The 24,530-nt window shown below is 42.3% G+C and overlaps 2 protein-coding genes across 5 annotated transcripts; both read right to left on the bottom strand.

The window, feature by feature from the left end:
- Positions 1-281: 281 nt before the first annotated feature.
- Positions 282-13,309, bottom strand: LOC138612778 (transmembrane and coiled-coil domain protein 3-like). Its single transcript, XM_069686217.1, has 4 exons — positions 13,131-13,309; positions 3,281-4,239; positions 2,940-3,075; positions 282-2,177 (listed from the first exon to the last, which is right to left on the bottom strand). The coding sequence occupies exons 1-4, from the start codon at positions 13,194-13,196 to the stop codon at positions 1,872-1,874; spliced, it is 1,467 nt and encodes a 488-aa protein (XP_069542318.1). The 5' UTR covers positions 13,197-13,309; the 3' UTR covers positions 282-1,871.
- Positions 13,310-16,995: 3,686 nt separating this feature from the next.
- On the bottom strand, positions 16,996-24,227 carry nr2c1 (nuclear receptor subfamily 2, group C, member 1). 4 transcript variants are annotated; one of them, XM_069686344.1, is made up of 14 exons: positions 24,140-24,227; positions 22,348-22,463; positions 21,790-22,023; positions 21,565-21,643; positions 21,288-21,467; positions 20,975-21,125; positions 20,521-20,617; positions 20,061-20,248; positions 19,562-19,715; positions 19,296-19,417; positions 18,977-19,119; positions 18,214-18,351; positions 17,978-18,083; positions 16,996-17,836 (listed from the first exon to the last, which is right to left on the bottom strand). In XM_069686344.1, exons 2-14 carry the CDS (start codon positions 22,417-22,419, stop codon positions 17,665-17,667), a joined length of 1,836 nt encoding a protein of 611 aa, XP_069542445.1. In that variant the 5' UTR covers positions 22,420-22,463; positions 24,140-24,227; the 3' UTR covers positions 16,996-17,664. The 4 variants fall into 4 exon arrangements, with proteins under 4 accessions (XP_069542445.1, XP_069542448.1, XP_069542446.1 ...); XM_069686347.1 differs by having other exon boundaries at positions 20,061-20,245; XM_069686345.1 differs by lacking the exon at positions 24,140-24,227 and adding an exon at positions 23,944-24,007.
- Between the last annotated feature and the right edge of the window lie 303 nt (positions 24,228-24,530).

Genomic DNA, 24,530 nt, shown 5'->3' with positions numbered 1-24,530 from the left:
TTATTTATGGAGTGTGACTTATTTGAATCTGCACGCCTAAAAAGTTTCTCTAAAGGTTTATTCTTCTGCTGCGAAAGCCCCGAAGGAAAATACAGAAGAAAATGTGCAGTTTAAATGAGGTCAAGTGTGCACGATGTCTTCTGTTATTATAAACCGGTTTCTTTATGTTAGTGTCAGTGAGATAACAAAATTCATCTCAGTTTATTACACCAATCCGCTCGTCCACGCTACTTCAATCCTGGAATCACAAACAGCAGTCACAAGTTGATTAAAAAGGCTCGTTTAATTTAACAGAAATTGTCAGACAAAGGCACGTAATGCATGAAAATACAACTGATTGATCACATAGTGCACCAGAGAGTAAAAGAGAATGTAAACCAGATCTGTAGTTCTGCAGGTTCTTCAAATAAGTCAGGACAGGAACAAAAATATGAAACAGTCAGTAGAACGACAAAGAGACGACAACAGACATCATGTTATTATGGCAGACAAACATTAAAAAGTGGTCCGTAGCTTCATGTGAGATCCTCATAGGCAATGTTCGTAAGACAATAACATGAAATTATACATTAGTCAGTCCAAAAGAAGGCTCAGTGTTCATCACTTGGAGCCTGTGTTGTGCTCCTCTGTCATCATCGGAGTCTGAAGGCTGTTTGTTGCTTCTTTAAAAAAGGGAATTGCATTTTTCCTTGAATAAAGGCCTTGTATCACAGTATAACCCATCGCTTCTCAATCACATTATTAGTAAAACATAAGACATAAAAGAGAGCCAGACTCTGTTTGTTGTGTTGTTCTAGGTGTATGCGCACATGCGTCTGCGCTGGAGAGCTGGCATGTGACGGTATTAGCGCGCTAGCCGCACGCTAATGCAGTGGGAATGATTTTTGGCCCTCGAGAGAGGAGACAGCCGGTCTTATCAGAGCCCAGCAGTGGCTTCAGTGGTTATGGATCTCGCATGCCAACATTAATGACACATCCTCACCCCTCCTCCCCCAGCACCACCACCATGTCACTGTAAAACATTGACATCAAAGGCTCACTCCTAAACGAAACACTTTAAAAACAGTGCTCTTACAAATCAAATATATTGCACTTAAAACATCAGGAACAGTAAACGAAACAAAGTTTAAGAGATGACTGACCACACAGGGCGAAACAAGGCAATACAGAATAAAGAGAATAAACATAAAGAACAGGAAACTAGTGCCTCTGTGCTGCAGTCTGTAGATTAAAGGAATAGTTCAACATTTAGAGAAACATGTTTTTGCTGAGAGTTAGATTAGAAGATTGATACCACTCTTGTGTCTGTGAGGTCAATACACAGCTTGTCTTAGCTTAGCATAAAGACTCCAAACAAAGGGAAACAGTTAGCCCGTCTCTGTGCAAAAGGTAACACATCTGCTCTCCAGCACCTTTAGCATTTCATCGCTGTGGCCAACAGGATATCAAGCTCGAGGGTGTGTTTGTGTGCGTACGTGCATGCTTGCAAACATTTCATATTAAAAGAGATATTAAAGTCGAACAGAAGAACAAGAAAAATCATTTGCCCAATTTTCATCGACTGATCAGACTCCCATTTTCGCTGCATTGTAGTGATAATGCAAATCTTTAAAATGAACACGTGAAACTTCTCTCGGGGAACATATATTGTTATATAAATATTATGTTGAAGGTTAAATGAAAGTGTTAGAAACATTCAAGTTCTAGACTAGAAAAATTTAATTTCAGTCTGACTTTAAAAAACAGTGACCTCTGTAAATGCATGGCGATCGTGTCTTCTGACGATTGTACAACCAATCCTCTGAGACAGTCCTATCCTGACACCTGACAGCGCCCGTGTTACTGCAGTGTTGTGTTCACCATCTTATCCATCAGGCAGGCACCAGCAGTCGGTCTATAGCGTACTGTAAACGGTCCCAGCTCTTCCAGAAAATGGTCAAAAAACAAACCCCCAGGATGGTCGCGACCACGTGGTGCCGACTCCTCATCAGCGGAGCGGCAAACTTGGCAGCGGTGGAGACGCACACGAGGATGACGGTGATGATGGCCAGCATGATGTTGATGCTCTTCCCCAGCAGGACGCGGGCGTCTCGGCTCTCGAGCTGCACAGTCTGCTGCTGCTGCTGCTGCTGGAGCTCCAGCTTGGACACTCGCGTCTGACACGACTCCAGGGCCTCCTGAGGGCGACACAGGGAGAGAAACTTTGAGTGTCTGGATGTAGCTGGAGGGCATTTTGTTGACCTTGTATACCTAAATTACCCACAATCCTTAAGTAGTTATCAGCAGAGAGATACATGGACATTTTTTCTGTCTTGAGTACAAGCCGATACCAAGTACAGCTCCGGTAGCAGTGACATAAAGAATAAAACAATTCTGGAGGAAAACACTGACTGCTAACATTGTGCTAGCTTTGACGCTATCTGCTAGCACAGATTGTTTTTGTTATCCTCGCATGGTAATTTACCTGAAACTAAATGGCAAAAAAGACTTTTATTTTGAAAAGAGCTTCCAAATTAAACCATTATGTAACAGAATGGACAATTGCCTTCTAAAGAGATTTACAAGCTTAAGCCATGTGTTGACATTTTGCCCCCTCATGGACACTGAAGGTACTGCAGGTGGGCCCCAAGAGTTTCTTTACTTTAAATAAAGTTTAAAATTTTTACTTTGTTGCTTAATAAATTGTTAGGTGTATGTGGATGGCTTATTTATTTGCACAGCATTACCAAAGGCCTACTTAAACATAAAAATGTTATTTTCCGTAAGAGGAATATATCAGGGAATATTCATCATTCATCATCAGAGTTGTTTGATAAAAGCTTTATGCAGGGTGTTTTTAAATTTCAAAATTGGGCTGTGGCATTTGTAAGTTTGTGTTATGGCTGACTGTTAATGTTGCGTCTGTATTTACACACTCCTTTTCCTTTACTGTGACGCACCTGTATGTCTCTGGCTCTTTCCTGAGCCTGGTAGGCCACCCTCTCCTCGATGCTGGCCAGTTCCTGCTTCAGATTAGACATCTCATGTTGGTGGAGTTCCGTCATGTCGTTCAGCTGGTCCTCCAAACGCTCAAACCTGACAGACAACGCAGGAAAAAAATAGTTAAAAATTATTCTTTAAATGCTGATTTCAATCAACAGTATCTGAATTGTTTCTGCAGATGTTAGCGTAATAAACTAGCTTGTTTAAAATGAGTAATCGTTTTGTCAGAGAACTGTTCATTAGACAGCCTGATGTTGTATTTTGAAGGAAAATGCAATATGAAGTACTAAAAGTCTACCTGTATCTCTCCTCCTGCAGGTTTTGGCTCACGATGCCGTACTCTCTCTTGAACTGAGTCTTCAGCTCCTCCATGTCCTCCTCCAGCTGGCTCTGAGCTTCTTTGATCTCCCTCACCTCCTCCAGGCTCAGGGCCAGTCTGCTCTGGCTGTCTACCCCGACCTGCTGCTGGCCCTGGCCCGGACCCTGCGCCTGCCCCGCTGGGTTCCCATTACTGTCCGCTGAAATGGACGCACTCCCTGAGGAGCACTCGTCGTCGCTGGGATACTTGGGCTTGCCCACCATGGAGGTGCTGCTGCTCAGCCCCTTTCCTGCGCCGTCGGTGGGCAGCTGTGAGGAGGCATCCAGGCTGGTCTTGAGGTGGGCGATGTTGTCTGCACTGCCGAACTTGTTCCTGATGATGTTGGCGAACTCTCTGGGTTTGCTGAAGAAGAAAGGCGGGGAGAGGGAAACTCCTGGTCCGATGGTTTTGATCTTGTCCATGGTCGGGTGTCGGCCCGAGCCGGTCATGTCCCTCAGCAGCTCTCGGGGAGACTCCCTGGGTATGGTGCTGTGTTTGTGAGTGAGAAGGGAGGGGCTGTGATGGCTCTCACTGTCCTTCATCTTTCGATGGTACTGCTCCAGCTTCTTCTGCATCTGGGCGATGTGTTGAGCCGACTTCTGGTTCTTCTTCTCGAACACCTGCTTGATGCGTCCTACCTGCTGCTTGTCCGCGCTGTTCACCAGCTTCAGGTACTCGGCCACGTTCTCCTCCTTCGCCGTCTGCTCGATCTTCAGCTGCTCCGTGACCTTCAGGATCTTCTGCTGGAGGTTGTCCAGGCAAGAGCGACTACGCTGGACCTCGCAGCCAGGAGTAGGACCAGGACTCCCATCAGTCAGATCCAGTTCCAGATTGTTCTCTGAGGAACCTCGACGCATCGACCCAGGGAGGTTCAGAAGACTGCCCTCAGTGCTCCGGTCCTGTGAGGAGAAGAAAAGATTAGATATGAAGAAATAATATATTTTCCTGGAATTCTTTTACTTTAATTAACGAGCAAAACAAGTCATGTGGAAAAGGTTAAACATGGCCTACAGTCCCAGTTTTATGCACAAGAAGCAAGAGCCTAAAGGACATCTTCTCTATTTTCAATACTATTAATAAAACAGTTCATTAGACTCTTTTTTTTTTGCGCTTCATGATTTTTCTCTTCATTTACAGTTATTCTAATTATAAGCGTCTGCCTCTGCTCTGTTTAGCTTGTCTGTTTCTGCCACTGTGAGACCATCTGGGTGTGTATGTAATGCTCTTATTTGGCACGTCTGTTGTGTGCCAGCAGACAGAATTTAATCCTGTTTGTTTTTAGTATGGCACACGGATGACACAGATTACAAAATTCAGATAACAGCTATTAATGTGCGAAAGAGAATTGGAGCGTGCGCGTCTAATGTAGGTCAGCGATAATGTCACACAAGGCGCAGGAAATCCACTGTCCAGACATTTTCCTGTATTTAAACAGAAAAGCATTTCCGTGAGACTCAACATTACTGTCAGTTTCTGAATGTGTGCCTGTAGCTCACGGCTGACGTCTTTGCTGCAGATTTGAGGAAGTGACACTGAATAAATTGTGTAGTAAGTAAGCAAGTTTAACTTTAGCCAGAAACATGCAGCTTCTCCGTAAAGAGGAAACCGAGGAAAGATGTGATTAGAGTATGTAATTAGGTAACAGGGCAGCGTTTTTAGAGCAGAAGTCTCACTTTAAGTGTTACTGCTGCATGTATCAGTGGCTTAACCAGCAACATAATCTTGCAAGTTGATCACAGTACAGCACCAGTGTACTGGAGGTGTAAGCTGATCATAACACAACACAACAAAGTGTTGTACAACAAGCAGTATGGCTGTACAAAGCTGCGCTAATCCTTCACAAATTTAACGCTGCTAGTCTGAAGCAAATAAACAGATCTAACTCAGGCAGACTTAAGGCTCAGTGCTTTTCAGCATGTCCACACAAACGTAATGGTAATGGTTACATAACGACAGACAAGCACCTTTACAATGGACAAATGCGTCTCGAGTTCACCACACTCGACACATGACCGTCAGGTGGAACTACAGCAATAATAGGGTTATTGAGTGCACACAGGGTCACATATGGCAGAAGACAACAACAAAAACACATCCAGCAGCACTGTTCTTCTTTCACAGTAGCTGGATTTAAGATATCCAGTTACACGTGTACTTTCCCGTTTACCTGCAGCTGTCGCAGTGACCTCATACTTAATGAACTCGTCCGACTTGTTTGTGAGGGCGACAGTGAGCAAGAAGTTAGTCATCCCTGCAATCTTAATTCTTTAAAGGTACACTCACTAAAATGTGTCACACAGAAACTGCTTTACACTTTGCTCTTGGCTCGAGGGACGTCGATGTCCGTCCATGAGTCCAACACTTTGGTCCAGGTTAAGGTCTCTTAACAACTATGGGATGGATTGTCATTATGTTTGCCAGGGAGGTTATGATGTTTGTCTGTTTGTCCATGTGTCAGCAGGATCTCAGGAAACAACTGGCCGAATTTTTATGAAACTTTAAGGAAGGGTGTACATGTGCTGAGGAAGAGATCGTTAAATGTTGGAACTGATCTGGCTCGCGTACAAGCAAAGTTGGAGTGGATTCAGATCCGACTCAGGAAGGAGGAAGGATACTGGCAAAGTTGGGAAAATCAGTTTCTAAGTAACAGCAGATCCGACTGACAAAATCTTATCTGATCTGTAATCGCTGTTTATGATAACAAACAGCCATGTCCATGAGTTTATTTCAGCATTATCATTTTGTATTTTTACATATATGAAAGTGTGTTTTCTACTGTTCACAAATATATGAAAAGTATGTAAAATGTTTCCAGTGTAGAAGATAATAATAAATGATGATGAAGATGATGAAGCTTCAGGTAGGCACACTTATATTTTGACATAATTCATACAGTATTGAAAATAAGACCGGACTGTTGTCTCTGGCGGAGGTCCTCACCGTCCAAGTGCTTTCTAGTTTTGCAATGGATTGTAATTTTACTACATTAATGTTCCCAAAAGCAAAACTCCAACTAACTCTGTAGCTTGCCTTACCTTCTGCAAACACCATCATGTGGTCAAAATTTCTATCTATCTATCTATGATATGTGTTTATACAGTGTTATATTGCAAAAGTGTGCTTAGTTTTTAGCTGTGTTTAGCGCCAATTAGCTAATGTTAGCATGCGAACACACCAAACTGACATGGTGAACATTAGGGGTGGGAATCGCAGGGTAACTCTCGATACGATAAGCGATAATAATCTCACAATGAGTGTTCATCTTTCATCTTGTTTTCAATTGTTCACAAAATGTGGATTTGTTATTATAGCGCCCATTACTACACTGTACATACATAATATAAACTTAGTTGTGTAGATCGTGTAACCAGAGAATGCAACACTTCTCTCTCCAGCATGCCTCAGCCTCTGTCCTCATCCACATCTCTCCCCCTCTCTGGCATCTGTCCTTCTTGAACACAGGACTCTTTGTTAGCAGAGAAAAAAGCGCACTTTGTCATGTCCTACCTCTGCTCTGTGCGGGACTCTGACGAGCGAGCTGCTGCATATGGATTCTCTGGCCTGACGTATAGCCTGAGGAGCCCTGCGACCAATCACAACCCCGCTCCTTGCAGCAATATCTCTCGTCACAACCGTCAGCTTGACACACGCTGACCTTTAGTCAAACCTGTTTGACATAAGACAGAAAGAGGAGCCTAATATCCTCCTTCTCCCAAAGGAGGTGTTAGGCGGACTCGCGTGTAGGTTGCTCATATTACCCAGCCTTTTTAGTTTTCAAACAACAAACACAAAGAGCTGCCTGTTCGAGCAGACAGCTTAGCCTACGTGCTATTTCTGCAGCGCTGGAACTAAGCTAGCTCCTCAGGCGCTTTCTTACCACCAGCTTTAACTCTGAAACGTTCAATATTCTCTTTGTGTAGCATGAAGGGCCAAACACAGAGCTCAGGAGTGTAGGATTATTGCTTCAAGGTGCTGTGATTTCTCAGATACAGGATGAGAGTGTGACATAGATCAAAACAGTGACCTGGCAACCATTGATGGATCACTGCTGAGGCCTGCAGGAACAGCAGAGCCCGAGAGGAGTGGGGGGTGTTTTAGAAAGAGTATCGATTCTGCTTCTATATTCACACTCGGGCATCTGGAGTTTTGAACGTCAAGCCCAAAATGTATTACGCAGCTGTACCGAGGGGTGGAAGCTTTGTCCTATAAAAACAAGATGTCTTTTGGCAGGATGAGGCCTGATTCATGAGAGCAGCTCACGTAACACGTATAACACAACCCAGATGTTGTGCGCACACTTGAACTCCAAAACGAGAATGACATCCGACTACTTCCTGATAAGGAATTCAATGAAAATTTCAAATCTAATCAGTCTATTTCCACCTCTGCCGCTGCTACTCAAGATTTCTACCCACGCTGACTAACTACCGGAGCGATCCGAAGGTCTCTCTGGATGAGTGGCTCTGCTAAATGAATTAGCCTCACGCTGATGAAAATGTCCTCCCAAATCTGCTGAGGAGCTGCCCTACTTTTCACTCCGTTTCTCCCGAACATTCATGCAGGCGTTCTCCAGGGGCTGTTGAGGTAGGAGGGTGAAACGGGGCGAGGATTTAAGGGTCTTTGGGGACGGCCGGAGACGGCGAGGGAGGGGGGTCAAAGCCCAGCGATGAGGGGAACATGGCAGATGGCAGCGGAAAAGTCTGACGGTTAGGAGGAACTGTCCTGAACTTGGGGTTCACCTAACTGTCAGACTTTTTAAATATTTTTAAATATTCGGTGAGCTGAAGAAGCGTGTTATCTTTCCTTCTCCTGTCATGAGTGCACATGCAAAAATGGGAGAGTGTCCGTGCAGGACAACTAAAAACAAATTCAGATCAGAACCTGTTTCATGCAAATAATCAGTCAACCACTCACCCTCTGTATGTATTAGTATTTATCATCAGTAGATTTAGTATTTAAATCCCTACATGAATATACTGTTACCCCTTACACTGTATTGATTGTTTCTAAAGATATCATGATATAAACACATTTTGAAGTGTTTTTTTATCCCATAATTCTTGCATTTATTGCCACATATATGCTTATATATGGCTCAACAGTGCAAAGGAAAGTCATTTAATGTATTTTCTTAAAGATATAATCTTGAAGATCTCAGTTTCGTTCTCTTTGGCGGCACCTGTGGTGATAAACGGTAATTGCAGGAGCACACTTCTCAGATATCCAGACAGTGCTGCATGTGTGACGTCCACGGTTGGCTCCGGTTGTAACTCTTGATTTTCCTCGCTGACGGTCGCTTTCCTTTTTAGACTGTTTGCCTTCATCTGAGCGTCAAATTTGTTTATTTTTCTTTGGATTTTCACTTATTTTTGAAGTTGTATCTGTAGTCATCCATCTTTTCTTTGTTTGTTCAGCCATAGTAGATTACTGTTTACTCGCAACACTTGCAGAGACCGGAAAAGCAGCCGCTAAGCTCCGCCTACCCTCTCTGGCAGACCAACCACTGCTGGCTGATGGAGAACGTGTCACCAGACACCCGGTACATAATAACACTATATACTGCAAATGTAAAGGCTTTCATCAGTGGGCCATAGGCTCAATCACCATCGTGTTACCTCACTCTGCGATAGACAGTGACTTAACAGACATTTATTTCAATGAAAATCTAGGAGATTATTACTTTAAGGATTTAGATTAAACCCGGAGTAGACTTCTACCTTTGCTCACCGACAGTTTCTTTTGGATTTGAGAGCTGTGCTGTGTGTGATCCATCTGTCTCTTAATATGCCTCAAATCTGCTTCATCACCATCAATGTAAGAACAAGTAGTCTCTGAAATTACGGAGCCAGACGTACACCCACTGCTGCTTGACTCATTGATATTAGTGTGTCAGTAGAGCAGAAAAATACAGACACACAGATAGAGAGAGAGGGAGAGACGTAGAGGAGTAGAGAAGAGAGATAGCAGACATCATCCCCACCAACAGGCTCTACAGGACCCCTTCATGCCCCCAGGGTGCTTCCCCCTCACACCTCAACCCTGCATGAGCCCCCTGTCCCCCCACGCTGTCCTACATAGCAACGCAGCGTCTGTCCAACATCATGACCCATTTAATAAGCTCTGACCTCGCTCGTCGGCAGAACATAAAGATCTGCCTGCATTAGCCTCAATCTTAACCAAACAAGGGAGAGCTGTGTGCTGCTCTGCATGAGGAATCCAAATCCCAAATCTTAGAGCTGCGTTTCAGGGGGAGGAGGGAGGGGGGCAGATAGGAACTGCAGATGCTGCTTATCTTGCACTGCAGTGTGCTCTCTCTTGGATCAATGATCTAGTTAGTGATTCAATTTTTCATGCAAAAACAGACCTTATGCTCGCCTGCTCGCTGCAGCAGCAGAGCAAAGAGGCAAAGGCAGCATGAGACTGAATCAGTGTGTATGCAGAGAGGGTTAGCAGATAAATACTTGTCCGCAGATTGAATAGAAACTGACCCCATTTCTTGCTAAACTCGCCGTGCCTTCCTTCCAGAGGTGACATTATTTAAACCATAGAGATTTTCTTGTGCAAACAGGAAGGCTTTGTCCCCGCTACGAGGAAGTAATGTTTGTAAGTACTCACAATCGCAGCTGTGATCTCGGGTGAAACCACCGGTTCACAATGCAGGGTCAGGTTAGGCAGCCTCATTCAACTACAAGCACAGGTGTTTGAAGTGGTCTGAAGGCACTGGATCAGAAAGAGGAGGCTGTGGTGTGGTGTGTGTGTGGTGGTACATAGGGTGGGGATTATTCAGCGGTCTGTTATTGCTTCCATGCACCCCAAATAAACAACCACACACACACACATACGGGGCAATCGAGCTGGCATCCTCACTGAGATGGAACAAAACCGTCCCTTCAGCAGGGAACAGAGCCACAGAGGGGAAGAAGCCTGCGGTGCTTATTGGTATTCCCTCCAGCTGATCCTCATGGATACGGACACTCTCCCACTCAGAGCTCACACAGGGAACGGGAAGAAAACCAGACGGGGGGGGGGTCGGCAATTTTTGATCGTAGTCGGAAAGCTGACCCAACATCTCCTCCTTCCTCTTCTCATCTGCATCGCACAGCTGCCTCATGGTCACAATTGCAAAACCTCTCAAACCAGAATGCCTCGTCTAAATAAAAGAGGCGGAATAAACCAGCAAAGGAGTTTGAAGTCCTGACTTTCCTGAATGACTGACCCCCATGGGGGTCTGTGGAATGAATTGCTTAAGACCTTTTTGCTATTATCTCATAGGCGAGCTGGTCCAAGATTAAATCAATAGCCTATTAACACTCCCAGCATCTGCTCGCCCCCGTGGACTGGGAGAGTATTGAACGGGATTCAGTCAAGATAAACATGCAGCTATATTCAATGTACCGATGCGAAGTGAGGAAATGAAGAGAGCGGAAAAGAGAGAGAGAGATTAGAAAGGGGAAGTAGTTGCCATTTAAAAAGGTTCAGACAAAGCATTTTAAAAAGGTTGCTGATTATACCGCTGGGATCGAGTCGGTGACAGAGAGACACTGCAGGTAAAGGTTCACGTGAGGACAGGTGGATGTGAGAAATGACACATGAATCTGCATCCACCAAACACTTTCTAGAAGTGAGCCACTCAAACGGAGGTGTTGCATCATCCCTGGCCTCTAACCCACTATATGTGCTGCACAATGCCTTTTTGAGAAACTAAATTGGTATGTCATTCTCAGCTAACGAAAGCAGGACAAGCAGAATTTCACAGCCCTGTGGTGATAAACCAGCCACAATGACCGTTATATAGTGTTGGTGGTTTCACTATGAGTGTCTAATTGCTTACACGCGAAGCCGCATCATATTGTGTACGGTTCTTTTGAGCTCTACTCCAGAGGGAAATGTATTGATTGCATTCATTTATAAGGAGTTGCATTTTAATCTGACATCTGCGCACGCAGCAGCAGGGGGAGTTTTAATAGGAGCTTAACAAGTCTAGGATGCAAGATCCTTTTGGTGCATAGGATCCAAATCTCTGGCTCCACCTTTTGCAGACTGCAGGTGACAGAGAGGCCGGGCCCGAAGGCTCATACATAAACAAGGAGGAGACCCGACCTGCTGCACCGTACCCGACTGACTTTCTGGTTGCACCAGACTGACGGTTGACGGAGCATTCCTCTCCTCGGTGTCACTGCGGCTCAGAGCACCTGGATATCAAACACAGAGCTCGAGCTGCAACAACCTTTAGGGGGGTTTTCTCAACATCATACATTAACATTAGCAATGGGTCGGATGGTTTTCCCCGAAACCTGTCAGGAAACCTGTCAGTTTATGGTGGAAGGGTTGCTTTTTTTCTCAACCTGGTAAACAGTTTGAGGATAGAGGGTGTCGTGTGTGTAAGGGAGTGTAAACACCTTCAGGCGAGTTTGTCATTCAGGATAACATTTTATGGCCTGACTTGACTTAGTGAAAGCTACAAACTGTGTAACGAGATAAAATAAGACAGCAATCAGGACATTTCTCTTATTGCAATCCCCTTTTTGCTCTAGACTTGTTTATTACCGTTTCTAGAACATCATATTTACAAGGATAAAGTGCTAATTAAAATCATGTGATCACTAGGGTTAACTACCACAAAGGGTACTTCTGTCATATTTCAGGAAGGCGTTCTATATTTGCTATGATGCTTTATAATAGCATCAGCAAGAGTAATAAAATGGTTAACGTGACGGGACCATGTGTTAGACAATATGCGGTCAGTTTAGATTTCATTATTTACTCCTGAATTGAGTTACCACAAAAACCAAAAGCAAAACAGTTCCTGCTTGGATAAGGACTTCAGTTGTTTGTTCATATTGATCATTTAGGGTACAGTTGAGGCTGTACTTTGTTGTGCTGCTGTTGTTCTGGATTGGATTGTATTGTTCGGTTGATGGGGTGAAATAGGAAAAACATTAGAAACACTCACAATCCAATACAATCTCCACAAACCACGGCGTAAAGAAATGGCAATATGGATTAATCAACATCCATCGAGATCAACCCTTTCAAAGCACAACAAGTGTTTATTATAGGGCTACTGCACTGAATAATAATGTCTATGAGTTTTACTTTTAGTATAATTATTGGCTATATTAAGTCACTCTATGTTAACCTATTTAAAGGTGGCACAACTGTTCAACAATGTGTTAAATGTGTTTCGAGCCAACACCTTAACGAGTGAACAAAAGAAGGATTTTCTTAATTTTTAAAGTCCAAATCCCCCAAAATACTCTGAATCCAAATCCTCCCGTGGGAATATTTTGCCTGAACTTTTGGTTTGGGGCTGCTGGCTGAACAATACACGACCATTTTTAAGACATAAAGTGGGATCTGGAAACTTTTGGTGGCCATGTTTCCACTATTTCATGACACGTTATGGACTACACATGCCGACAAATCGATTAAAATATCAGTCAGATTAATAATATGGTAAATAAATGTTAGTTTCGACACATAGACACGTAGGACAAACCCACTGTGTCCCGAATAGGATTTGGTTTGTGGCACACAGTGACACACACTTTGAGACATCATTATAACAGTACAAAATCTATTGCGGGCTATTTCCCCCTGTTTTTCGCCTCACAGGCGTACAAGCCCTTTGTTTAGGAGAGATACACAGCTCTGAAGCGGAGCGTGCAGCTGTGGGTTTCACATGACGTGGACATCAACAGACAACAATGTGTCGCTGGTACAGTCCGGGACCTGCCGTTTATGACACAGCGATGCTGCACATGTAACACACTCCCATGATAGTACTCACCATCCGGCTGCCGAGGTATTTCTCTACTTCTGATAAACTTCGCACGGACACGTTGGCGCTGGGCATAATAATCCCGGGCTGGTGCTCAGACAGGAGCTGGGACCTCTTCAGTGCGGGGCGAGGACTAGTTTAAAACTCACACCTAATCTCGTATCCATGTTTCTGTCTATCTCTCTCCCTCTCGCACACACTTCCACTGGCTGCCCTCTTCAACATACAAAAACTATGCGTGAACTCAAACTCCGCCTCTTCAGACTGCAGGGTGGCTGAGCAGGGAGGGGTTAACTCTTTCAACACACGTGCCTGTCAGAGGAAGATAAAACGGCCCCTTTAATTAGTTTGTGATTTTAAATAGCTCATATTCCCATCATATTGTCGAAGTGTTTAAATATATACGGGTTATAATTATTTACTTTTAAAACAAAAATCTCATAAATGATGTGTCAACCCACACGTAATATTCATCAAAGTAGCCTAATGTATAAAATGCAGCCTAATGAGGCCATATGACAAAACCATTCTGTGGTGGATACAGTTTTTTAAATCCTTTAATTATTTAAAAGTACTACAACAAAATAAAATCGCTCTGTTAGCTCTGAATTAAGAAAATATTCTGTCAATGTACATGAATATTTTCAAAATAATGTGTCTTAAGTGTCAATTTAAATTTTGATGTAGTTGTTTGTTTGTTTTTAATTTAGAATGATACATTATATTTTGATTGTTTATTATATGTTCTGCATGTAATAACAAAAAGTTGTTCCTCGCTGCAAATGTATGAAGTGTCACATATCAATATGGAAATAAGTATCTCAAAATTGTGTGTTAATACGTTTTTTTTCGCTTCTTGGGGAAGTGAATGTACTTATCTAACTCCCAACAGTCACTTAAAATTAACATATTGTGAGCAATTGTGGGGAAATACGAATAAAGCCAAAACATATTTAATTTTAAAATATATCCACACACGTTGACAAGAAAAAACTCCAAACTGCACATCATGTAAGAAGTGAGAGAGAATCTAATATTGAAAAATGTGTGTGGCCTCTCTCTTGGCCGTTGGTTGAAAGAATTTAAGAATTAAAACTTTTAAAAACCTTTATAGTGAGGAAGAAACCCTCAGAGTTTGTTCATTTTTGGGAGACATTTTTGGACTTTGTCAAAAATGGTGACGTTGAAGAAGCACTTGAAGCGTGAGGCTAAGCAAAGGGTGTATACAGAAACACATTTTAGTGTGAGTAAATATGTCAACTTAGATATGTGACTGTATTTTTCTGCCTTTTATTTTATGTCGTAATGAGGACTGTACATTTCGTCTGTAGTCATTTTAATCGTCCAAATTCTTTCAATTTAGGCAAATGTGGTTTTAGTTTAAGTATGCATGGTTTTTTTTGTTGTTGTTGTTGTTGTTGTTGTTGTGTTTTTATATTGTTAGTAGTAATACTAATTATAGTAGTAATTGAACTATACTTATTATAGTTTTTGTGTTTTTTTGTATACTGCCATATGTTCCATTCAGGGAGAGTTTGTTATATGTTTTTTTATATGCTTAAACATATTTTATACATAATTTGTTGAATGTAGAACCCAACAAACATATATTTACAGAAAAAAGAGAATATAATGTAGATTTAAATAAATAAATTATGAGGACAAAAGTAAAAATAATACTGCATGTGAGAGTTAAAATGAGAATTTAAATATCTGTTGCACACTTCCAGTAAAAACAAGTTTAAAATTAATGTTTTTAAAATATATCTACATGTATTAAAAGAAGGGATAATATTGTTTGTGTCTGATACTCGTAACAAGAAATAGGTTGTATATTGTTTGAGGCTCCTGTGTAAGAAGCTGTAGCTTCAGTAAAACCTTTCAGTCTGTTAAAAATCATGTTTGTTGTGTTACTGGGAAGTAATATATTCTACAGTGATCTGTACTACTATTGTACATGTTAGCGTCCTATGATAGCTCTGGACACTGAGGTGGCATTTGCTGGTAGTTTGGTAAGTATTGAAGCTCTATCTGTAAGAGTAAATGTAAGTTAATATATCATAACATGTTGGTCCTCTTGTTTTACAGCCTTTCACCATTTTCTGCTCAATCTGTTGAATCCAAAGCCCCAAGAGAGGCCATGGGAACGGTCCAAACTGGCCCTTTCATTCACATTCATTCAGCTTGGAATGAGCTAATCCACCTAGCTGTGAACACAATAGCCTATGTTGCATCACAAAACGCTTAACATTTACAGTTAGGGACAAAAAGGGAATTGTTCGGACTTGTGCCTCGACACAGAGACGTGAAGAGAAGCCTCTATTGTTTGAAGGGACCATACACTGATGTGCATTAACATCTGTGGTTCTAACAGGGCAAGTCAAGGTATGTCGTGATGTGATAGGGCTGTGGAGAATCACATAAAGAAGCTGCTGCACACGCTGGACAATGGACTTCTAAAAACAGCACCAGACAATATCACTCATGTGGTCATCAAGGTTTAATGTTGCCTTTAATTAGCCGGACACATTCACTGACAGCAGAGGAACGCTCACTGTCCTCTGTTCACCCACATCCGTAGAGGCCTAATGAAAAATTGATCGACCAATAAGACACACTGTAAGTCTAGTCCCTTTGCACAGCAGCCTGCGACATCTTCCACCTTCACGTCACCTGACACAAAACACAGCAGCAGTAGTTCACGGGAGCAGGATAGAGATTTTGCATTATTAATTCAGCAGGTACACGTAAACAATCAGCTGCAAGTCTCAGGAAGCATGCTTACTGAGTGTTTATCTTACCTTTATTTAAACTTAGAGTTTCATCATGTCTGGAACAATACAAAGGGTTTAGCAGGCTTTGTTACCAGCTTACTCTCACCGGGTCAATAAACTGTACAGATTCAGTTCTCTCTCAGGAGCAGGGGGCTTTGCAGGACAAAGGTCAAAGGTTGATTAGCTGGCTGTGCTTTTCGTGTTAATATTTTGATCAGTCCATTGTTGTCTCTGCCTTTGACATTACAAATAGATGACCTAGAACAGCATTAATGCTTTTTTAAAACACTACAGCCCCTTTAAGAGGTCCTCCTGACCTGATATAAAACTGGCTTCTAATACAGAATACACTTCCCCCTTTCTTGATTTCAGTTCTCTCTCTTAAGGGGGGCTTTGCAGGACAAAGGTCAAAGGTCAATTAGCTTCCTGTAATTCTACTCACCTCTTTTTTTAAACCAACATTTTGGTCTCTATCTGAAAACTTCACAAACAAGGTACCTAGCTCACAATTTATTTTCACTGTTATTATTTAAGTTATTAATAGTTTTTCAGGGTATGATGTAATACAATAATTCCCCCTTGTTTGGTCCAAATCAACATATTCAAGGCTCCACAAATGCTGACATTACAACAATACAAACATTGCTTACAGTTAAAAATATGTGCTCACTGTGTGAACTACCAACGCCCATCAAGGGACTGGTGCTGGAAATTAGCTTCTGCTACATACATGTTCGGCACATCGAACACTTCCTGTGTTACTTTCAGTGTTTCATATGACATAAATTAAATCACTGGTAAACAGGTAGCTGGAGAGGTGCCAGTTCCTTTCCTGGGCTCCGTCGAGGTGTCCTTGAGCAAGGCACAGAATCCCCCTCTGATCGGGGCGCATGTACATGTGCAGCCCCCTCACTCTCCCACATCTCTCCATTAGCGCCTGTCCATAGGGTCTTGTTTGTGCATGTCCTCGGGCCTTGGTGCGTGTAGCATGTTTGTAGTATCTCATTCTATTCTTACTGATACTTCATCACAATTAAAGCTTGATTGTTTAAATAATAGAGGAACATGATTTAAATGTTTTTTATTTTTGAATGACTTGACCATCTTTTTCCATCCACAATACTTTGTCCAAAACATGGAATTCATAAATACCAAGTGCTGCCCATTGTAGCATCCTGGTGCATTCTATACACAAATCTATATACATATTACTTCAGATCCACATTATGTCAGATATTTGCCGAGTTCATACTGCCCGATCCTTTGGATTGGCAACAAATAAGAAATAAAAGGTTTTAACCTTTAGCAATAACAACATCTCACATATCAACTCACATTGCCATTTTTTTTCTCCTTATAATAATTAGAAAATAAAAAAGCATGACCATGTAGTAAAGCAGTGAAAAACAACCATCCTGTCTCTTTCAAAGTACAAACAAGATCTGCAGAAAAAGGAAAGGCTTGGAGGCGATGAAGCATAAAATACTATGTACAATAAAAAGCGCAATCTAATATGCAGGCTATAAGGGTTCATTCCTGAATGGGCATCACTTGACTCTGGTCTTAGTTGTCCTCTTTGAGAGTCTCTACTTAAAAGTTAAAGAGGAGTCCGAAGTAAGAGCAAGGTACGAGTGAAAGGAGTTCCTGTAGGATGCTGTGTCATAAATACAGTATGTTGTGACCACTTAGTGATCGTTCTGTGGAGCGCTCTGATTGGTCTGCTTTCCAGTTCTCATAGTCCAATGTTGAAAAAAAGAAATGGCACGGTGTCAGACGCCGGACACCGCCTGGCTGTTATAATCAGTGGACTCCATTTTGAGGATGTAAGGGATGATGCTGTCGATCTGCACGTTGCCGATGAGACCAGCGAAGAACAGCTCCTCTGTGACAGCTGCACTTATCAGCCTGAGGGCGGGAAGACGCAGCAACAGCTTGGACAACCTGCGAGCAACGAGGAGAACATGTGTAAAACATGTGTTCTAGCATAGTATCATCACTAGCATGTCTTGCTAAAAGTAGCAAGGGTAAAGGTACATCAGGACCTTTTTGACATAATGTAGTGTAGAGGTAAATGTTACTGACCGATATGAGTCTTCTGGGTAGGTCCTGGTTACGTAGTCCTGCAGCTCCATGTAGGCCTTCTCCTGAAACCGCTCAATCTGTGGGGTATTATCTATGCCGGGGTGATCTGTGACAAAAGCAACACATGGACACAGACAGGAATGAGTCAACTATTTGTTACAGAATCTGCCCCTTAAGGTAGACAAGAACTTCAACATATCATTTTAATCTTGTAAACTGGACAGTTGTCTACACACCAGGGCTGAACAGAACGACAGCTTTGAGGTAGGCATATTCGTAAGAGTCTGGGGACAGCTTGATCATGCTGTTACAGAACTCCTGCATCCTCCAGATGTGCTCCATTACTAGTTTTACTCGATCTGGGGACAGCTTCTCTGTAGGGGACAAAAAGGAGACGAAGTTAGTGGTGCTAGCTTAAGGACAGTTTTGACACGTTGTGCCTAAAAAGTAAACCTAACAGATTTTAAGGCAGCATCAAACTAAAAAAAAACCCACTTCCATCCATCCATTATCATCCACTTATTCAGGGCTGATTCGCGGAGGCAGCAGGCTAAGCAAGGTGACCCAGGCATCCCTCTCCCCAGCAACGTTTTCCAGTTCCTCCTGGGGGATTTCCCAGGCGAACTCTGGGTCTGACCTGGGGTCTCCTCCCAGTTGGACATGCCCGGAAAACCTCCATAGGGAGGCATCTTAATCAGAAGCCTGAACCAGCTCGACTGGCTCCTTTCGATGTGAGGGAGTAGCGGCTCTTCTCTGAGCCTCCTCCAGATGCCTGAGCTCCTTACCCTATCTCTAAGTCTGAGGAAACTTATTTCGGCCGCTTGTGTCAGCCATCTCATTCTTTCGGTCACTACCCGACGGTCCAGTACAATGCCCACATTACTGCTGATGCTGCACCAATCCCTCAATCTCACGATCCACTTTTTTTTGCAAAAGAACATTTCTGAAATTGTATTTAAGCGTTACATCTTGAAGGCAACAAACAGCAGAGCCTCATACCTTCCTGTAAGCTGGTCTGCAGATGGGCGATAATGGCACTTAAGATGGTACCAACATTCATAACGTTGGAGCACTGTGCCAGGCCGAGGGCGAACAGTTCATTCCAGCAGGCCTTCATCAGGTTAATGTCATTGTCTTGTCCACTGTAACATAAAATTACATTAAAGATTAATTTACTACAGAGAACCGTATGGCCACATAAGGGGTTAACCTTATTGAACTCATTGTATAACTGACATCACATGTAATTATACAGTCTAACACAACTATCTAAAAAGGTGTAATCATGAAAAATAAGAACATCGTGACGAAGGCTTACCCAAGGGTCTGAAAGGCAGGAATAGAGCGAGCCCAGTGCATAGAGAGAAAAAGTAACCGGGAAGCTGACTCACAGATGTAGTTGACATTGAGGTACTCTGGCACAGGCAAAGGCATCATTAGCTGGAGGTACAAATTGTACAGTGAAGGGAGGAAACATGGAGGCAGTGTTAATGAGAAGATAATGTGTGAAAATGTGAAAAAAAGTAAGCAGAGATTTTGGTCTCGGTTGGTTTTCCTCCCGAGGGTGAGCACCTGTGCTTTTACCTTGAAAGGGATATGGCTGTCAGAGAGCAGAGGTCCCTCCAACTCCACCACAGGACCTGACTGGTCCCCTGACATCAGCTGCATTGTGGCCTCTAAGGAATCTGCTGCTGGGCCATCACCAGGGTGCAGGACTTTGGCCAGGTTGTCAAAAGCTCTATTGAAATACAAAAAAAAAAAAAACTTAAAAGATCCAAATATTTTTCAATTACACATTTAATTTATTGTAGCTCAGAGAGAAATATAAAATGAGCTCAAAGCTCTGCAGTGCATCCTTGTCATAAGGAACATTTTTGATGACTAAAAGAGAATCTAATTAAGTCCTTAAGAGACGACTCAGAAACCACATGGCCCTACAGGAAATTCTATTAAAGCGTTGTGACAAACAAAGACACCGCCCGTGGCTTTCTGTCCAGTGCTCCTGCAGACCTCCAGCACATGCATTAGAAACAACAACGGGTCACTATCAAAGCCTCTTGATCCTTTACGACATCTCCCTCACCGAGTGATATCACTTGCAGTTTGCTCATCTCCTTGGATGTCTGCTATCGAGCTGTCCCCGTTGCTAAGAGTTTCAACTCCCATCATGTCGTTGCCGCTGTCACTCGCCTCCCTGGCCTTGTTGAGGTGGGCGAGGGACGTCACGACATTGGCCAGCGTGCCGAGGTCGCCTTGAGATGGGTCGTCCTGCTGAATGGGTAACAGTTATAATCAAGCATGTTTTATGAAGAAGGTAGATTAAATTTGTTTGCAGTCCTGTGTCTACAGGAAAGAAAATGTGTCATGCTGATCTAAAGCACTTCTGAAAATAACAAAGACATGCACCACTTCCTTAATTCTGAGTTAACAATCAGGTTTATATAAAAAGCAAATATATTAAGGGGATTTATTAACATTTCTAGATAGTAATGACATAAGAGACTCTATTTAAATACAGTTTCAATATACTGTATCAGTGTTACCTTGTCAGGAGATGTTGGAATCAGGATGGTGTTTTCCAGCTTGGTAAAGGGTTGTTGGATGTTCAGCAACATGCTCGACTCAAGCAAACTCGTAGACCTGAAGTGAGAGATTCAGCGTCACATTATGTATGCAGTCATGTTATCCAATATACTTAAATTCTAATAAGCTTATTAGTTGCCAAGTAAAATCTAATTTAATTCAGTCCAATCCAATTCACCAAATCCAATCTGTCTTAAGCTTATATTGATCAGATAAAGACGATGTGATAGACAGGTGGTATTTCAACTCTATTGTCATTTGAGGATGTTAGTGGGGCGGTGTATATTATATTTATATATATTTATATACAATATTACATTTAGAGCTGCTCATACTTCCCGTTCTCAATCATGTATGTAAAGGGGAAAACAAAATATAAGGAACCATTAGCTGGTATTTGTTAGCTGGCTGTACCTGGCTGTTTCCTTGTCAGATACAAAAGTGGGTGTGGCAGCCAGAGGGCTGCACAGATTTTTGCGGATGTAGATCTTCTCAGTGGAAGCAGCACAGTTGACAGATTTCTCTCTGGTGGTCACTTCAACGGGCTTCCTCTCACACTGCACAGCTGAAGATAAAACAAATTCAGAGCTCTTGGTAAACCTGCAATCTGTCAAACTGTATTTTCAAATTGTTTTTTGAAAACTCAAAAAACAAATAGAGAGAGTTATATGTGAGACCTTAAATTTCGTTTTCACAAATGTATAGTTTGAATATCAGAGTCACTTACAATCCTGTTTCATGCCCAGAGCAATGCAGCGCTGCAGTCGACAGTACTGGCAGCGGTTTCTGTGGAGCTTGTTGATGGCACACTCCCCTGAGCCCCTGCATGTGTACACGAGGTTCTTCCTAATGCTGCGTTTGAAGAAGCCCTTACAGCCCTCACAGCTGACAGCTCCGTAATGACGCCCTGGGAGAGAAAAGAGAAAAGGGGGTCAAGTTTGGCGATGCTTGCTCATCTGTGTTATTGAAAAATAAAAACATAGCAAATGAAATTTAATTCCTACCTGAGGCCTTGTCACCACAGACAACGCAGTACTCCACAACCGGCTTCACCATAGACTGGTCTGACCCTTCAGTCACAAACTGATAAACAACACAACACAATGGAGAAATTCAATACACTGCAATAAGCTTACACAGGATAAACATATCCATGCTTCAGCGAGACCTTTCAGTAACTTGTTTTTCATAACTGTCAGGAAGAAGTCACTAACATCCTCTAGTGATACCTGAATCTGCTGACCGGCAAGTTCAGGAGAAGCAAACAACAGCTGGTTAACACCAGAGCTGTCTGGAGTAGTGAGGATGACCTTGTTGGGTGAGCCTTCTTGCTTAGCCAGGATCACCTTCCCACTAGAGGAATAGTCAGCATTAGCTAGGATATACTGCTGCTTTCCAGGGGAAGATGGCTCAAGTGCTGTGACGATCTGGATCTTCTGGCCAGTCTGCTGATCAGTCACAATCTATCAGAAACAGAAAATCAATACATTAGGTAGTGCTCATTGTCTTTGAACGAATAGTAAGGGAGAAGTTCAGGTAATACAAAAATGCCATATTTAATTGTATGTAACATTTTCTTTTTTTCAAGCATTTAGGCATAATTAAAGCATTGTTTTATCAGCGGAAAATATCGGCAGAAAAATTACATATAAGCCGATGCCAATGTCATTTTCAAGCCATAATCTGCAGATACCGATAATGTGCCAATAATATCGTGCATCCCTAGTTTATTCACATACAATCCAAAAATAATGACAGTCGTGAGCAGTGGACAGGCTGCACATTACCTGGATTCTGTGTCCTAAAGCCATGCTGTTGTCTGTTGAAACGAGTTGAATCCTTTGAGTTTGTCCATCCATTCTGATACTGCTCTTCACATCAGTGCGCCATGAGGCTCGCACACCTGTAAAGAGAGCATGTTTTACTTCATGATTTATAAAAAACAAACTTCATGCTGACTTTGTCCTATCATTTTCTTACTGTCATCATATCGAATGCATGCTACTTTGCAACTTTTCCACACTGTGTGTGGCACTCCTCCCCAAGCCAATTATTTCCTACTAAATCAAAAAGTCATAAATATGCAGCTTTATTTTAAAAATCAGCTGGGCATTGTAGTTTATCTAAAAACTTAAAACAGAAGGAAAAAGTAAATGTGTACACAGATATACACTGGTAGGTTTTACAGATGTGATGCATTGTACGTGGGATTTACTCAAAATAACCTACAGTACCCATGGCCTCACTGATGTTGATGTATTTTTAATAGGACACGCTGTTGGTTTTGGTGCTTTCATGGGGATTTCTTAAATATATAACAAACATAGAACATTGCCTGCCCTATCCTTTCATAGAGGAATTCTGTGATTAATAAAATCCAACTCTGAATAATACTTTCAACCTCATTTGTAAATACCACATTCTCATACTGATGTTTGTAAAGGGACCGGAGCTCAAATGATTTCCAGAATATGTATCACACCATACCTCGGATCTGCTTTTAACATGACAACTCAGAGCGAAAAGATCTAAAAAACGCTACAAAACGTGACAACTTGTCTTTTCCCTCCCGTTTAGTATTTTACCTTTCCCAGTAGCTGTCTAAAACCTGATCGATGTTTCCAAACGATGTAATGAGCTAACCAAGTAAAAACATGCTTGATATTAAACACAAAGGGCCAACAGGTAGAATGCAAACATCTAATTCATAACATTGTGTGTCACTAACCAATGTTAGTTTGTGGCCCGTGCTAACCAAAGTAGCGTTAGCCGGCGATAGCTCAAACTGTACTAATGGTGGCCTCGTTATAACGTTAAAATGCGGCTTTAAATAACTGCAAAGTGAAGATGAATGAGCGGTAACGCAGCAGTTGTAACACAAACAAGCTCTTGACAGTCAGCTATTTAAAATCGATACGGAAGATAAAGGTATTTCTTTTCCTGTGGGTGAAAGGTCAACATTGAAGGGTTAAAGCACGCTAGGGTTCAGGGCCCGTGTTGCTGAAACGCGGGTCAATGGCGGGACTTCTGTTGTGACAACTGGACAAAATAAGCTCATATTATTTCATCGGGATTCAGCATATATCGGAGATTTAACAAGACAGCTGACGACTCAACCATACGACACTTCACCGTCACATTCAGACTTAAATCGACGATGTGGCTGATGAGTTTCCGGAGACTAGTTAGCATCGCTAGCACAGCAGCTAACACAAGCTAACAGTGTTACGTTGAGCTAACGCGGCTATGCTATTTGGCTAACTAGCATGTCCCTTTACACTACTGCTGTTGCCGTTGTAATACACACGGCTACAGTGGGAGGTGTAACGTAAGTTAAAGAACCAGCTTTGTAGTCGCATACACGTATCAACATTGTTACATACCCACTGAATTGATTTATTAATCCGCTGAGCTCTGGACGACAAAGCTAATGAGCTAGGTTAGCTGTTTACTAGCTGGTAGCTAATGGCTGCTTCCCTGCTGTAGACCTACTGAACACTCCCTCTCTTCCTGTGTTACTGGCCCCTCGTGTCTCTATCAAGAACCTCTCATGGGCCCGCGATATAAAATATTTCTTACCTGCCAAGGAGACACAGGGTCAGATGATGTATAGCCTTCAATTAATAAATATTGTAACTGTTTGGTGCAGTAAGTGGGAGGGTCAGAGTTCGTGACCTTTTCCATGAATTTATGACTTTTGCACATGCGCAGTCCGATGGCCGCGGTTCATAGCCTCCCCCACTGTCAAAATGGCATGTTCTTGGCATCAGGTTTTGAGAGGTGTTATGACATATTTGTAGCAATCGGATGACATAGTGCATTATTATTTCTGCAGCATTAAACCCCTTTGTGATTGTGATTGAGTTTAGAAAATATACAATAGATAATCTTCTCATAAAGCTCTTCAGTTGCAGTAAATTTTGTATTCATATAATTTAATCCCCATTTGCAGACTTTTATAACATGTTGC

The sequence above is a fragment of the Semicossyphus pulcher genome, unplaced genomic scaffold (assembly GCF_022749685.1).
Source record: "Semicossyphus pulcher isolate SPU_LCO1_2020_fin unplaced genomic scaffold, fSemPul1.0.p SCAF_8, whole genome shotgun sequence".
In the NCBI taxonomy this organism is placed as follows: domain Eukaryota; kingdom Metazoa; phylum Chordata; class Actinopteri; order Labriformes; family Labridae; genus Semicossyphus; species Semicossyphus pulcher.
The sequence above is the reverse complement of the archived record's forward strand: the minus strand, read 5'-3'. Positions and strand labels throughout refer to the sequence as shown.

Bases quoted from the DNA above. Each gene is read 5' to 3' on its own strand.
- LOC138612778 (XM_069686217.1), bottom strand. From the start codon at position 13,196: ATGCCCAGCGCCAACGTGTCCGTGCGAAGTTTATCAGAAGTAGAGAAA. The intron at 4,240-13,130 runs GTGAGTACTATC...TTCTCCTCACAG, and splicing joins AATACCTCGGCAGCCGGATG to GACCGGAGCACTGAGGGCAG. The intron at 2,178-2,939 runs GTGCGTCACAGT...TGTCGCCCTCAG, and splicing joins AAAGAGCCAGAGACATACAG to GAGGCCCTGGAGTCGTGTCA.
- nr2c1 (XM_069686344.1), bottom strand. From the start codon at position 22,419: ATGGATGGACAAACTCAAAGGATTCAACTCGTTTCAACAGACAACAGC. The intron at 21,126-21,287 runs GTAAGTGACTCT...TTTTATCTTCAG, and splicing joins TCTGGGCATGAAACAGGATT to CTGTGCAGTGTGAGAGGAAG. The intron at 19,418-19,561 runs GTAAAAGCACAG...TTGTACCTCCAG, and splicing joins ACAGCCATATCCCTTTCAAG to CTAATGATGCCTTTGCCTGT.